Genomic DNA, 14,831 nt, shown 5'->3' on the forward strand with positions numbered 1-14,831 from the left:
TATTTCAATCAAAAGGAGCATTCAGTCTTCATGAATTAACATCTTGCCATTAGCTTTTGAAAAAAATAAATAAATAAATAAAGTGACACAATATGTAGAAATTCTGGAAATATACAACAGAATAGTTTTCTGCCCTTAAACAAAAATCAAATATACATGAACACAAAAAAATCTGTTTTCTGAAAACTTTGAAAACCTGAGCTCAGTTACAATATACCGTAACTGTATTAGTCAAAACAAGTGAAATAATAATCGATGAGTAAAAATCTCTTACTCAGTTTTTTTTCCTGTGTCATGGAATACTTCAAAACTTCAAATCTTTTATATAATATAAAATATTTCAAATCTTCAAATATTTAAACAGAACATTGCCATATTAGTCACAACTGGAAAAAAGAAAAAGAAAGAAAGAAAATGAAGTGTACAGGGATCGTACATTCACATCTCTTACTCCTTTATCAGTAGATCATTTTTAAGGCTTAGCAATCGGGGTGCTAGTGGCTTTGCGTCATCTAAGCCCAGTAACACTTTTTGAATGAAGTTGAAGGTGTGAGTCAGCTCTTTTGGATAATCCAGATGTAATGCATATATCATGCCAAATATCAAAAGAAAAGCATCAGACATCCTGGAAATGTCCCTCAGAATAATGTCACCTTCCAGCACAATAGCCATCCCAGTAGGGTCAAACTGAACAGTGGACCTTGAGTCTCCATTCACCATGCTTAGAAGAGCTACAGCTGAATCTGCAATGTCTGGCTCTTCCATCTCTTCAGTCTAAAAAACATGAGGGAACTTCATAAACATAAGCAGATAAATAATTTTATAAGTCATATGAGATATATAAAACCTACATTCCACGTCTTGAAAAAGACAGAGTCATCTTCACGCAAGTAAACAGGGAGAGCTCGAAGTGCAGCTGTACGTCTGTTATTGATATCAAAGTGCTCCTGTAAAATAAGTATTAGAGGTGCAAAAGAACAGAGAAAAAGTAGTGATAAAGGACAGGTGACAATGGGAAATACATTTAAAGTGACAGAATTCAAAGCTTGCAGTGTTTCCTTATGAAGTGAAACTTGTGACCATTAACCAATTAACATACTATGATTGTAATTAACATTTAAATTTACCAGAAGATCATAGGCATTAAATATGCTTCTCAATGCTTCTGCTATCTTGCCAGTGCGGGCAGCCTTCTGCCTGTAGACAGCCATGAGTCGAGGAGTATGTTTGTCCAGCTCTGCATAGAACCTGTTCTTCAAGTTGATATTCGTTATTCTATGAAATTCTGCAGAAATCTGCAAGCAAGCATAGAGACAAAACATTTAAAAATATATGTTAAACAAGAAAAATGAAACAGGCATTTTATTTAAGAAAAAGGAACTGAGAAAACTACCTGAGATTCCAGTCGAAGTGCAGGCCACTTTTCCAAAAAGTCCTTCACTGGTTGTGATGGGTTATCTACAACAATCTGTTTGCGACGCAGAGCAAATGTAGTTTGCATGAGTCTTTCTATTAGCCCATGACTTCTTTCTGCTTTGGACACTTCCTCAACAATTTGCAATCTTAGCTGTTCCAGGCTTTCAGCATTCTCTCGCCTTGGAAAGTTTGGTAGGTAGTTTACCTCAGCTCGACGAGCTCTTTTGATGTTGGAGTGGGGAGGCTCACTCTCTGGGTTACTTTGGCTTCTCTTCCCCGAGTTTACAGCCACCTCTTCACAACCAGATCTGCTGAGTTTTGTGCGATAGTTGCCCATCTTAAACTTTAAACTTGTCTTCCAGCCATACCATCCACACTGACTTCCTGGTTCTGTGAGGCATGGGTGCTTAGAAATAAGAGCCTCTGCTGCTTTTGCAACTTCTTTGTCACTGGGGTAAGCCTTGAAGCTGTGCATTGCCTTGGCCATATTTTCTAGAATGTCATGTTTTTGGCCTTTTGTTAATTTTAAAGACCTTCTGCTGTTTTCATAGACTGCATTTCCAGCTTCTAGTCTGTACTCAACATCATATGAAAATCGAGGAACTGGGAACACGTCAGGCCAACTCTGCATGCGTACCAGGGTATGAGGGAGTATTTCAGTGTCTGAAGTTGCAGCTGAGCTGGCATCACTCTCAGATCTGTGTATTTTTAATACAGCCTTCTCTGGAAGTTCTGAAATGTCTGTTAGAAAGCAGAGTTGCCCCCCAAAATCTGGGTCTTCATATTGGAGGCTGAAATCAAAATCAAGACAAGGTCTGAATTTCTCTCTAATCGCTGTAATCAGCTCTTCTACTGTAGTTGGGCGTGTAGAAAAGGTCATCTTGTGGGCAATGTCAGAAGCAATATAAACTCTCAATAAAAGTTTCTGGCACTCCGCCATCTAGGAGACCAATACAACAAGATAAAAAGTGAGGTTAAACAAATAGTTTTCAACAAGATGGACTGTATGTGGATTTCCAAATAATGTAGAAATCTGTACCTTATTGTAATGGTAGAAATCGCTTTGACGTCAACAGCAACTGGCCTTCTATAGTGTACGCAGAAAGGGGGGATGTGTCACTTAAATCCGCTATTGCTTTAACAGATATATTACCTAAACACAGATTAAAGGCCCTTAGGTGTTCAATATAATGGGATTTGTGCTCCCTGCACAGGAAGGCCACATGATCGTTCACAAGGAGGATTGATTCAGTTTTACAAAACTGAGGTAACCCTGCTTCAAAACCAGCCACAAAAAAATCCCCAGTACAAATATTCGTCCCAATCAATTGTGATTCTAGATGCACAGTATATAGTGTTACTATCAGTCTTCTGTTCAACATACTGTTTTGCCACTTCAGGTAGTGTTGAAACTAAAACAGATGTAACAGTTGATGCCTGCAAATGTGGTTTGAAGAATGCTGGAGCACTTAGATGATAAGCCATCATATGCTGGTGTCTGCTTGCCAGTGTCTTTAACACATTTTTAAAGTTTTGTGTATCATGAACAACCTTTTTAAAGAAGCGGTGTTTGCCTTCAAAACGCATGGTCCATAAATGTACAAGAGGTCCAAAACATCTGATCAGCTCTGGGTAATGTTCAATGTAGTGATGCTTTGGCCGAAGCTTAAAGTCTGGAAATACTTCAAGAAGACTTTGTCTGTGGTCCCTAATTTTACTCTGTAGATACTGAATCATCTCTTCAGTAAATGTTGGGGACAGCACTAACTCCACAATATCTTTCAATTCCATTAATACTGCCCATGCACCATCTCCCTCAGGTACTGCACTGCCAACCATAAATGGAAGCAGTCGAAGTAATGCAGCATTTTCATGCCCATTACCACCTATTGTCATTTTTGTGGTATATGTTTTGGAAATTGGCTTTGGCTTATCAGCCTTGTCTGTATGTTGATATGGGAATGTTTCTATTTTCCTGTTCAAATAATCAAGTGTGAAGTGTTTCAGACGAATCATTTCCTGAATGCACAAAGCCAACTCTAGTGGCACAATACCTTCAAGGAGGTCATGGAGAATATCAGGGGGGAAGCCAGTGATGGGATGAAAATACTGCAGCTTTTGTTTTAAGATACAGTCTCCTTTCACACCACAACTACTTGCCCCATTTGTACTCAAGACTTTCTGGACATGCAGATCATGACTTAGTTTAGTTCTTAGACTGAATTCACCCTCAGCAACATCATACAATTGAAACTGGTCTTGAGTGGCCAGACAGAATCTGCAAACATACTCAGAACGAAATGACTGTACAAAGCCTGCCAATCCGTGAGCTGCAAGATTATCTGCTGCAACAAAAAGAACAGTACCTTTAACAGACTGACCAAGAGATTCAATGAACACACCATCTTGTTCTAATGTACCTATGTCTTGCAACAAAGGGCCAAAAACACTTTCATAGCCACATTTCTGGACAACAGGAACTTTACACAGCACTGCCAGCTGTATCACATGCAAAGCTGATCGGTATTTGCTAGGTAGATCAGCAAGTAGCCAATACACTGAACAGAGTTTGTGTATTTTCCTTGAAGTGCCTAACGGATTTGCAACTTCTATCTCATCAATATAAAACAGCAGTGGCAATTTAAACTCACCTGATGCTAACAACAGCTTATTTTCTTGAAAATACAAACCATCACGATGGCTTTTGTATTGACTGGATTGTGGAGAATGTGCTTCTTGTATTCGGTCAAATATATCAGTATGTTTGAACAACAACTGAATCATGGGAAGTATAGGAACATATATAGCTGTGTGCCCAGGTGCTACAACATACTGAAACGGCATAACCATGGGGTAGTTTCTCTCAATAAAGGTTTTCCGCCGCTTATTTGAAGATAATTCTGCTCCTTTAGCAGTTGCACTGACAAAAACATTACTGTCCATAACAACACAAACAATTTCATCAAGAGCAGCTTCACTTACAGTATTGCAATGTCTCTGTAATACGCCATTTACCGCCTCTCTCAGCAGAGGTCTTGACAAAGAAAACAGCTGAGACAAATGTTCTACTATTTCCTGCGTAGCTATATCTGACACATGAAGTATAGCCTGCATCTTCAAAAACAGAGAGGCTAAATTGTGTTGTAGTTGCACTTTTAATTGGCCCATGTCACACTGAATATCATCAACGACATTCAACATATCTGTGATCTCAGACTGTGTAGGATCCTCATACACAGGCTCTGTGGCTACAGAACTGACATCATCTGCAGCAACTATATCATCAAAAAGATCTACCCAAGTTAAACTAACATCTATTCCATGGGCCCTGCTTTTGTGAGCATTAAATGAGGAGTAGACATTTGTGCTATACCTACAATTCTTATATGGGCATATCACCATTTCATGAGTTTTCAAATGCCCTCTTAAATGGCCGAAGAGAGTTTTCTCTGAAAAAGGTTGCTTGCACCCACATAAAGGACATTTGTACACCAGCTGGACTCCTGGACATGCATGCATCTTATCCTGCTCATTATGAAATCGTGATACATGAATTTTCAGTGCATTGAATGAAACAAATGTGCAAATGCATGAGTCACAGAGACAAGGTAAAGGGCTAAGCTTTGAAAAATGGCTGTGTTGCAAGCCACAATGCCTAAGTAACTGTGCTCGGGTAAGTGACGAGTAATCACATAACTTGCATTTCCAATCCATCATTCAAATCCAAATCATGAAAATGACCAGAGACAAGAACACAATAAGTTATACCAACCTCAGAAATCAACTGGAGTTTTATAATTTGCTTTTGGTCGTTAGCAATATATATTCACCGACAAATTTTAATTTTACTCAGTATGCTCTGGCCTTACAACCCGAACATAAATTAATATAATGTATATAAAGATATACAAAAACGAGGTACATTTGGCATGATTACAACTAATTTAATTCCAAACATCGGTAAAAGTAGGAGAGAACAAAATCATTGACCTTCTTTTCCTGGAACTGAAAAGCTTCAAGACAAGTAACCGCGATAACCAACAGGGCCACAATGTCAGCAAATATAACACGTCTACCCCTAAATCATGGTTAAATTTAGTTCACCCACAATACACAGCTAACAAAAATAACATTACAACATGTAAACTGTTCCTGATAATACAAATAATCTAGGTCTATTAGTAAGAATGTTTTGTAAAGTAATTACCAGATTATAACTGCTAAACCACCCGCAGCAACCACGGAAACGATGGCCAATATTATTTCCAGAGAAACGTGTTGAGGCAATGACTCCTGCAGGACCGACCGTTAAAAAATGGCGGGTTTCCAAATTCAAATACACGTGCGCGTTTTCAAATGTAAATCCACTGTTAATTATAGTACTTTATGTAAAACAATAAATAATCTGACACGGCACGATAGTCTAAATGTTTCTCTCTTTCTATAGTACTATAGAGATTTTTTACCTATATGTTTTAAAATTTAAATAAATTGCATTTGCAATTCAAGACTCTTCTTCTTCGCATTATTTTATTAAATAGAATGCCATAATGCAACCCGTGAATTAAAGACAATTATTCTCTGTTTTTAATAATAATAATAATAATAATAATAACAACATGTCTGGTAATGAGATTACATCATTTCAAAGTTATAATTAAAATTTTTGAGTTGAATGGCTTCAACTATTTTATTTGAGTTACTGGACGTCAAAACACTTAAAAGTTTTGAGATGAATGAACTGTTAAGCAATTTTAAGTACAATTAACTTATTTTTAAAGAGTTCGTTATACCGTTAGGGAATACAGTGTACTTGCTGATTACCCATTTTATATCTTATCAGTGAGTTCTTTCTGTTTCATCATGATCAGTGTAAGAAGCATTTTATGTTATAGAGTAGGATTTGTTTACATAAAGTTTCTTAGAGATCAAGTCATATTTACTTAAACATTTACGCAACATATAAGTAGAATAGGATAAAGTTTTTTATGAACAACTATTAGAGGTTGGTTCCCAAGCTCTCTGCAGGCAGACACGATTGGCATGATGATTAGAGGGTGTTTAAGTTCAAAATTATACTGAAAGCCCCACCATTGCTCCACGAAGGACCAGAGAGACTAACGTTTAAAATGAAGCCACCACACCGGGATGTAAGGTGTTGGCCCGTAAGCTGAATGAAAAACATTCAGCCGGTGACCAGAGAAGAAAGACGGATAGTCTATGACGTGTAAGATCTCACGGGGTGAGACAACCTAAGGCAGGCACGGTCGTGCTGCTGGTCACCGTACACAAAACGGAGAAAACCAACATGTGAAGCACCATCAAAGAATGGTTAATAGAGCAGGGGGTTCAGGTAAGTATAAATTCAAACGAATTAGAGATTGGCTTGAAAAGCTCAAACCTGTGGACAAAGGAAAGCTAAACAAGTATTGGTTGAAGGAAAATTAAAATGCATGGATGCCTGCACAGGGATTGGAGCACAACATGTATCATGTTATACTGCACTCACAGGTATATTTACTCACATATATTTGTCTGCACTTGTTCAGAATTACCTACTCGCATTTATTCAATATATTTACCCACAGTTATGAAGCATGTTTACTCACATTTATTCACCATATTATATTACCACACTTATATTTACTTAAGGTATAGGTACTCACATAGTTGCACTGGTAGGTTACATAAAACAAAAAATGCGTACCTTCGGCGTCTGGACAAGTAGAAATGTGTTGTTTCTTATGAGTCACAAAAGGGGGGAATGTGGGAGTAATTTTTGAACGGTTCAGAGTGTTTAAAGTGTGTTTGAATGTTTTAGAGTGTTTAAGGTGTATATGAATGCATTTTTGTTTGGGCATGTATAAAACAATTGGAATCTGGGGACAGCATGATTGGGTTGTCGGACACCACCTCAATTAATTGACCACCTCTATTTACAGGTTTAATAATGTAGAGTTTAACACAACGTGTGGGATCAGAGGTTTGGGTATGCTTGTTAACTCTGGACTGAGATTGCACGGCCTGTGTAGAGTGATTAATGGTGGTAACATTAATCATCAGTTTGGCAGGTAACATCAGTTTGGCAGGCCTTTTTAGTGGTAGACAAAACTTGGAGCTGTATCAAGGGTTGTTGAAACCAACTATAGGTGTATGGGTACCTCGAGGAGGGGAGAGTTGGGCCCTCAGTCAGAGGAGATAGAGCTGCGAGTACGTGAGAGAACGCAATTAAAACTGCAGGCTAGTGCAAATGTAAAGAAAAATAGAGCAATAAATTAAACCCAAGCAATTAAAGACGGAGCAGAGGCCCCGAAACTCAACTATGCGGTCTTCAGAGGTCAGAGTGAACTGCTAAATGGAAAAAGCTAGAAAGTGCCACTGATAAGAGCACAGATGTCCATTATTTTTATATGACTGATCTCGAAAGTCCAATTATAATGGAATGTGAAAGAGTTATACATTAAGAGATAATGGTGTCCAGAAGAACCCGAAATTCCAAGAAAAAAGATAGGTGGGATTTTCTCAGTAAAGAGGGTTTGGTTTGAATATTATGAAAAGATAAGAGAAAAGAATAAAAGGCTATGTTTTGTGATGATTATTTCAGAGATTCTTGGGATGTTCATTCATGAGCAGCTCAATTCTTGTAACCAGCGCTGATTACAAATAAAACCTATGCACCTCACTCATCCCATTCTATTTTTCCCTCTAGCTCAGTCAGCCCGCCGTGTTATCTTCTGAAGAAGTCCCAGGGGGGCTCTGCGATGCTATCGCCAGTATCAGCTGAGTATGAGCTTACTGGTTTCCTGGAACACCTTTCTGAAACTTCTATTCCCGAGTCTCCCAAAATTGCTCATAACTTCGTGAGGGACATCATCTGTCATGATCAGAGCACCCAATTCTTCCCCAAAACCCATGACCAGTCCACCCAGACTTTCTACTGGCATTGGACACACACCACGTCTCAAGGCGTCCAGACTGAAGACTTTTGAGACTATTGAGATCTCTTCTGATGATTCTTCCTCTGACACTTCTTCACCTTCTAGCTCTCCTGACATTCCCCTGCCTTCTCCTGGCTTTGTGCCTTCACCCAACTCCATACCTTCTCCTCATCCTGAGTATTCACCTCCAATTTCCCCCACTGATTACTCTCCCAATTCTCCTCAGCAGCCTGAGATCCCTTCTTCTACTTCTGACCCCCCGGTCCCACTGATCCCATTGGATAGGCTGACTGAGCTGTAACTCCTAATGTTTCAAGAAATTTCCCTCTCCTTTTTCCAGTCTCAGTGTGGTTATTAATTTGCATTAATCAAAGCCAGCTACTACTCAATAGCTAAATAATTTTGATAGATAAACACTACTTTTAGGCAGTATTGCTAATTTAAAGCAAAGTGGCTAGGTCCATTCAAGATCCTGCTAACAACTTAGACAGCAGTTAAGGTGGTGGAAAGAGCAACCTGGATACATGCCAGCCACTGCAAGCGAGTTCCAGAGCCAGAGATCAACGAAGATAGAATAGTAACAGTCACGCTGTCCCTGTTGGGGCAAAAACCTCGTAAAGGTGGGATGAGTGCTGATCGGGTATACCCGCACTCCGAGCACCTGAGCATCAAGAAAGGTAATAGTTCACCGTACAGGTAGATAGGACAAACAGTTAAAAACACAAAAAGCTAACTCATTGAATAAAATCAAGGTCCTCACTCTGCTGATAGGGATAAGCCTCAATGTCTGTCCAAGTGAATCACACCCACACGACAATGTCTTCTGGCAGTTCGCAAACTGGACAGCGAAGCAGCATATGAATGAGTCATGTTACGTGTGCCATGCCCTGCCCATGGCAGTCAATTCACACACGCTGCGACTGTCATGGGAAAATACAACGCTCACAGCAGTGGCTCAAACATGTATCACTCCAATGTGTTTGAACAATGTGTGCACACATGCCACCTATATCAGGCAATCAGGAATCAGGTGGTGCAAGAACAACACAGACAAGGACATGTGTACACAAGTCCCGAGGACAGCCTTATATGGCTATCAAAGGAACGTTGCAGAAATGAGAGGGTTCAAAGCCATTTTTCCACCGCACTTCAAGTTCCCTGCATGTTTCAAGGGCAACGGGAATCAATTCCTGGGTGTGACACATAATTCATCATGTGCCACTGCCTACGATTCTTACAGCAGTAATAACAGTTGCAGCGAGAAACCATGCTCAGCATTACATCCGGGAGAAAATGGCACGCTTCCTCATAGCGATGATTAGTACTGGGTGTGTGGGCAATGGGCCCCATACCTCTCCCTAGTGGTACCAGTGGTCATACTTCTGTGCCTATTCGGGCCCTGTTTGGTAAAATGCTTACAGAGATGGATGATCAAACAGGTCACCAGATACACCATATTGCTGCAGACTGACGAGTAGGACGGGAAACACACCGTCAGGTCAGTAAGAACAACTAGCTCTCTACATGGGAATGACGTCGAACACCCCTGGCAACCACCTTTCCAAGATGAGGATCTGATTCCGGACTGGCCGCCAGACCCGTTGGACGCAGATTATTCACCAACTCTGAATGTGGACACAGATGAAAAAGATGATGCATAAAACCTGAGTAAAACAATAATGATGATGCTATTTTCTTACTGAACTCTGCGTACTCGTTAGAGAGTCTTTTCTCTACAAAAACAGCGGTATAGTCTTTTCTGCGATGATCTAACTATGTGACAGCATAACTGAAAACCTGGTGGGAAGGGTATGATAGATGTTTGTTAAATAAAATTTTATGATGTTGTCCATTAAGGACAAAAGGAGGGATATGTAGTGGAAAAAACTTTCTGTGGTAATGTATGTGCGAGGCTTGTGTGTACATGCAGATTGTCATGTATATGTGTGCAAAAGACAAAAGACTTGAAATATGCTGACAGTTGTATAATCGTTAAAGACAAGTAGAATAATCGTTGAAGACAATATGTCCTCTCCTAAGGGGAACTAAGATGGCAGGGTAAGGAACTGAGAGGAGACACCTGCCCAGCAACGATAGCTTGAACTTCTGAACTCATGCAACTGTTAAGTGTGTATGCATAAAAGAAAGCAGTGTGAGAGAAAGGGGAAGCACCTCTCTCTCGCAGATGCACTGTGTGTGTGTAGGTGACAGAGACGTCCTGCGCAGCTTTTTTTTTTTTTAATAAACTTTTCTACTCTTACTGTGACTTTAGTTAAGTCTTCATCTTATTTAAATGTGTTTAACTGATTTCCACCACACAGTATACTGTTATACTCTACTTAACTGTCTGAAGGCTGTAGAAAAGATGATATGCACATGCTTACACTCACTGATCTTTAAAAACAATAAGGTTAGGGATCTTTTTTCTCCCTCCTAGTCAAGGGTGGAGGGAGAAGTTTGGTCTTGGTTCTCCACAGGAGTGCAATTTCACAGTCTCATCTCTGGCCTGATTGGGTCATAATGTATAGAAGGGATTGAGCTATAAAGAAGCTCTCTTGAAGTAGGTGGGACTCAGACACAGTATTTTACACATGTTTTTATTTTTGAATAACGGAACAGAAACTGTAACTTGAGAGATTAGGGTGGAGGATAAAGGGGAGTGGATGTTTCTGCAAAAGGAGACGGGACCGCTGAGAGTTCAACATTTAACTCATGGACCAGCTTGACTTTGCTGCATCTCAACAAAGTCTGCATGAAAACCCTGAGACGTGACTCAGATTTGATTCCAGGATATTATCATTCATGGACCCGAAGAACAATGCCCATTTTGGTAAGGGCATGCCTTTAAGAAACATAGATTAAATGATAACGTTATCGACTCTCTACAGTTGTTAAACATTTCTATTATGTGTTTTTTTCATACTTACGTGTTATTTTGTGGTATTTTTCATGCGTATCATCTTACCGTTGGTACTTTATCAAATCAGTTTATTCGAAACAAGTTACAACATATATATCTGACAAGTGATTATGTGAAATGAACTGGAAAGCCTGAGAGGAATGATGATCAAAGGTTTAGGTACTTTCCAGACAGAACACTGGCATGATGCCATCACGTGTTTTCTTTTTAAAATAGAATGAGCCACATCACATTAAATGATAGAGTTGGAAAGTACTAGAAGGAGATGAAGGTGGCAGACAAGGATAAGGCTTGCAGAAAAAAAGAAGCAAAAGGTATAAAAATGATGTGCACTAAATGTGTCTTAGGGGGTACTTTGTGGTAAAAAATCAATCTAAAGTGAAATCTTCTGACTCCAATCACCACATTGACCAGACTAGCTCAGTCAAATGAGCAAAACTAAACTAAAATAATTTTTTTTTTAAATTCTTCAGGATGATTGTAGAGATGAGGTTTATAGTAGTCAGTGCTATGAGCTGTTTACAAAGAACATCCCATCACCCTATCACACATGATGACCTCAGCTGAATTCCCCTAAGCTGAGATGCTCCACCAGATGCTGTTTCTTTTGGAACTTTTGGGACTTTTTTAGACACAATTAAATTCTAGATTTACATTTTTCATTTCCAATCCCATTATAATTCAACTTTAACATAAAACATATATATATATATAAAATGGCCTTCTTTTATCCCTATCATTATGTTTTGGGTGATGTTGAGAAGACATCATGGGCAAGTCACCATCTCTTATCCATGTTGATTATTCTAAACATATAGCTAATTTATGCATTTTAAATAATATGTTTTAGCTTCAACCTGGTTGATTTTCTCCAAACCTATACCTGTGTGCTTCGAAGCAAGTCTGCGTGGAATTCTCTCAGACATCGGCAGAGGTTCCACAGGACTAACACTGCTCTGAGCAGTCTACCTGACCTTCAACTTTAGAAGAGTCACAATGGATCATGCTGTACAGACTCTAATAAGACTTTGCCAGAAATACCAGAAATTTATGGTAAATTCACAAGCTGCACAAAGCCCATTCATGCTTACCACACGCTCTCAAACAATGTGTACTTCATGTCCTCCTTCTTGTGGTGTTGGAAACTACTTATGATGTACTCATGTAGGTAAACTTCCATGAAAATGCCTAGCTTTGAATTATAGTCTTCCCTGGACTTGGAGATTTCTTTTGCTTAATTATTGAATGTGTTACTTCTGCTGACATTATTTACTGTCTGGTGTCACCTTAATGATGACGAGGTTCCCTGCTGAGCTTGGTTCCTCTCAAGGTTTCTTCCTCATATCATCTCAGGGAGTTTTTCCTCACCATCGTCGCCTCAGGCTTGCTCATTAGGGATAAAACAAGGATAAAGTTTTATGTAAACAGTGTAACCTTGACTTACGACTGAATCAACTTAAGAGTTTTCCGAGATACGAGCCGTCGCTCGGTAGATTTTTTTTTTTTTTTGCTTTAAGATACGAGCCGAGATCTGAGTTACGAGCGCGCGAGCTTACGCCACCCGTCACTAGGTAGCCCAGCGAGTGGTCAGTTCACGTGGTTATCTCTCCAGGTCGTGCGTTGGCGCTGTGTAACGACACTTCCTCGCTCATTTTCCAAACATTTTGAAAGGGAGGAAGAAACAAACCTCATTGGACAGGTTTTTATTGAAACGCCCTGCAAGGGAAAGCGAGGAAAGTGTGGCGAAAAAGGCAAAAGTCAGAGAAGATGATGATTAGGTGAAGTGAAAAATATATATATATATATATATTTTTTTTTTAAAAAGTAGCAATTAAGTTTAGCGATAAAGTGTAGCAGAGTGTGTAAGTTAAATTTAGCAATTAGTTGTAGCATTAAGTGTGTAGCGAGTAACTTAAGTTAAGCGATAGAGCACGAAATGAAAAATCTCCTCCCCCTCCGCCAGCATCTTCGTCTGATCTTCAACGTAAATACACTTAATAAAACCAGTTTATTTCTTAACGTTCTTTTTCATTGTTTTTTTTTTTTTTTATACATTATTTGTTATTTATAAAGCACATTTTTCTTATTTAAAAACACGTAACAAAAAAATGGGTGTGTTTTTTGGGGGGCTGGAACGGATTAATAGCATTTCAATTCATTTTAATGGAGAAATTTAATTTGAGCAAATTGAGTTACGAGCTCGGTCACAGAACGAATTAAAGTCAAGGTATTACTGTATATATATTTTTTCTCTATGTTTCTATACTTCTGTAAAGCTGCTTTGAGGCAATGTCCATTGATAGAAGCGCCCTACAAATATATTGAATGGAATTGAATTATCAGTGAACCTGAAGAAGCAGATGTAGGAACTTTACTAGGGGAAGAATGTCCTTCTTGAAGGCTGTTTTTCTTTCTTCATTTTTGCTTTTTAAAGACTTTTTTTTCCACCTTGATTTGACTTCACAGCAATGCAAATGAAGTAATGAAGTGCCACTTTTAAGCTGTAAGAGGCAGCAACACTCCACACTACCGTTCAACCTACTTATAGGAGGGGGAGAAGAAGAAAAGGACGGTATGTCTGTGTGTGTTGTCCAAACTAGCCAAAACTGCGAACAATGACTTTCCGGGAAATTTTCTCTTCCCAGGTATGTGGGCTAATGCATACTATTTACATCTTCATTTTCATACAGAGCTTTCCGTCTCGCACATCTGGTTTTAAAGAAATTTCAGAACAGTATTTAAGCAAACAACGCAGTAGACAGTAACTATTTAGCATTTTATTAAATATTCAGCATTGGTCATTTGGACAAGGAGAAGGCTACAGCGCCTAAACCTGACAATATTATTAATAAGCAACCGTTTACTGTTTTATTGTTTATTATCAAGAAAGGCCTGTTACGTTTATTTAATTAGATTAGATTCAACTTTATTGTAACTGTGCAAAGAATAATGTAAATTTCAAAGCCACTGAAATGTAGTTAGCATCTCAACAGAAGTGCATATTGGTTTATTTACATTAACTTTACATTAACGAATCAAGATATACAGCTATGGATGTGATTATATACAGGGGAGAGGATAACTAGGGATGTGCATTGTGTGTGTACATTCCAGATTTAGAGGACAATTTAGGCACCAGACCAATTGAAAAATGTAACCATTATTTTATCATTTTCTGTTTATGTATTAAAGAAAAACAAGTAATAATCTGTCAAATAATTTGATTCGTCCAGCTCAAACATCAAAGGTACGCTTTTTATGAGATTTTATTCGTTGTGTGCTCTGCTTGGCGCAACCCCGTTACAAATACTCAGGAACCTGAAAAAATTATATTTTAAAATATTGCTTAATAAACCTTTTACCCTTAAGTAAAGAAAGTCACATTCACATTGAGTTCTCATTTGATTTCAGATAAGACTTGTTTTATTTTAATGTAAACAACTTTTGAAATCTGTCTTTCTCAACTTTTTGGTAATCACACATTTATTTTTACTCATTTAATTATTTATTTTCAAATATTTGCTCAAACACAATATGCATGTAATCATTGAAACTTT

At 38.6% G+C, this 14,831-nt stretch overlaps 2 protein-coding genes across 7 annotated transcripts in view; one reads left to right on the top strand and one right to left on the bottom strand.

Moving 5' to 3' along the window:
• On the bottom strand, positions 1–12,899 carry LOC131364978 (uncharacterized). 2 transcript variants are annotated; one of them, XM_058408511.1, is made up of 6 exons: positions 12,561–12,899; positions 2,456–2,503; positions 1,394–2,356; positions 1,128–1,295; positions 852–947; positions 1–774 (listed from the first exon to the last, which is right to left on the bottom strand). In XM_058408511.1, the coding sequence occupies exons 3-6, from the start codon at positions 2,354–2,356 to the stop codon at positions 448–450; spliced, it is 1,554 nt and encodes a 517-aa protein (XP_058264494.1). In that variant the 5' UTR covers positions 2,456–2,503; positions 12,561–12,899; the 3' UTR covers positions 1–447. The 2 variants fall into 2 exon arrangements, with proteins under 2 accessions (XP_058264494.1, XP_058264495.1); XM_058408512.1 differs by lacking the exons at positions 2,456–2,503; positions 12,561–12,899 and having other exon boundaries at positions 1,394–2,442.
• The window catches only part of si:ch211-106e7.2 (uncharacterized), a 23,849-nt gene continuing 20,016 nt past the window's right edge, over positions 10,999–14,831 (top strand). The window contains exons 1-3 of one of the 5 annotated variants that reach the window (XM_058408499.1): positions 11,002–11,184; positions 12,125–12,327; positions 13,741–13,919. Coding sequence is in view for 1 of the 5 variants with exons in the window: in XM_058408497.1 (XP_058264480.1) it covers positions 11,157–11,184 (28 nt within the window). In the remaining 4 variants the exon portion in view is untranslated. Of the gene's footprint in view, positions 11,185–12,124; positions 12,328–13,740; positions 13,920–14,831 lie in introns of those variants that run through there. The other 4 variants (XM_058408503.1, XM_058408502.1, XM_058408497.1 and 1 more) reach the window with 4 other exon arrangements.

Source organism: Hemibagrus wyckioides, linkage group LG14, assembly GCF_019097595.1.
Source record: "Hemibagrus wyckioides isolate EC202008001 linkage group LG14, SWU_Hwy_1.0, whole genome shotgun sequence".
In the NCBI taxonomy this organism is placed as follows: domain Eukaryota; kingdom Metazoa; phylum Chordata; class Actinopteri; order Siluriformes; family Bagridae; genus Hemibagrus; species Hemibagrus wyckioides.

Bases quoted from the DNA above. Each gene is read 5' to 3' on its own strand.
- LOC131364978 (XM_058408511.1), bottom strand. From the start codon at position 2,356: ATGGCGGAGTGCCAGAAACTTTTATTGAGAGTTTATATTGCTTCTGAC. The intron at 1,296-1,393 runs GTAGTTTTCTCA...GCTTGCTTGCAG, and splicing joins CACTTCGACTGGAATCTCAG to ATTTCTGCAGAATTTCATAG. The intron at 775-851 runs GTAGGTTTTATA...CATGTTTTTTAG, and splicing joins TCTTTTTCAAGACGTGGAAT to ACTGAAGAGATGGAAGAGCC.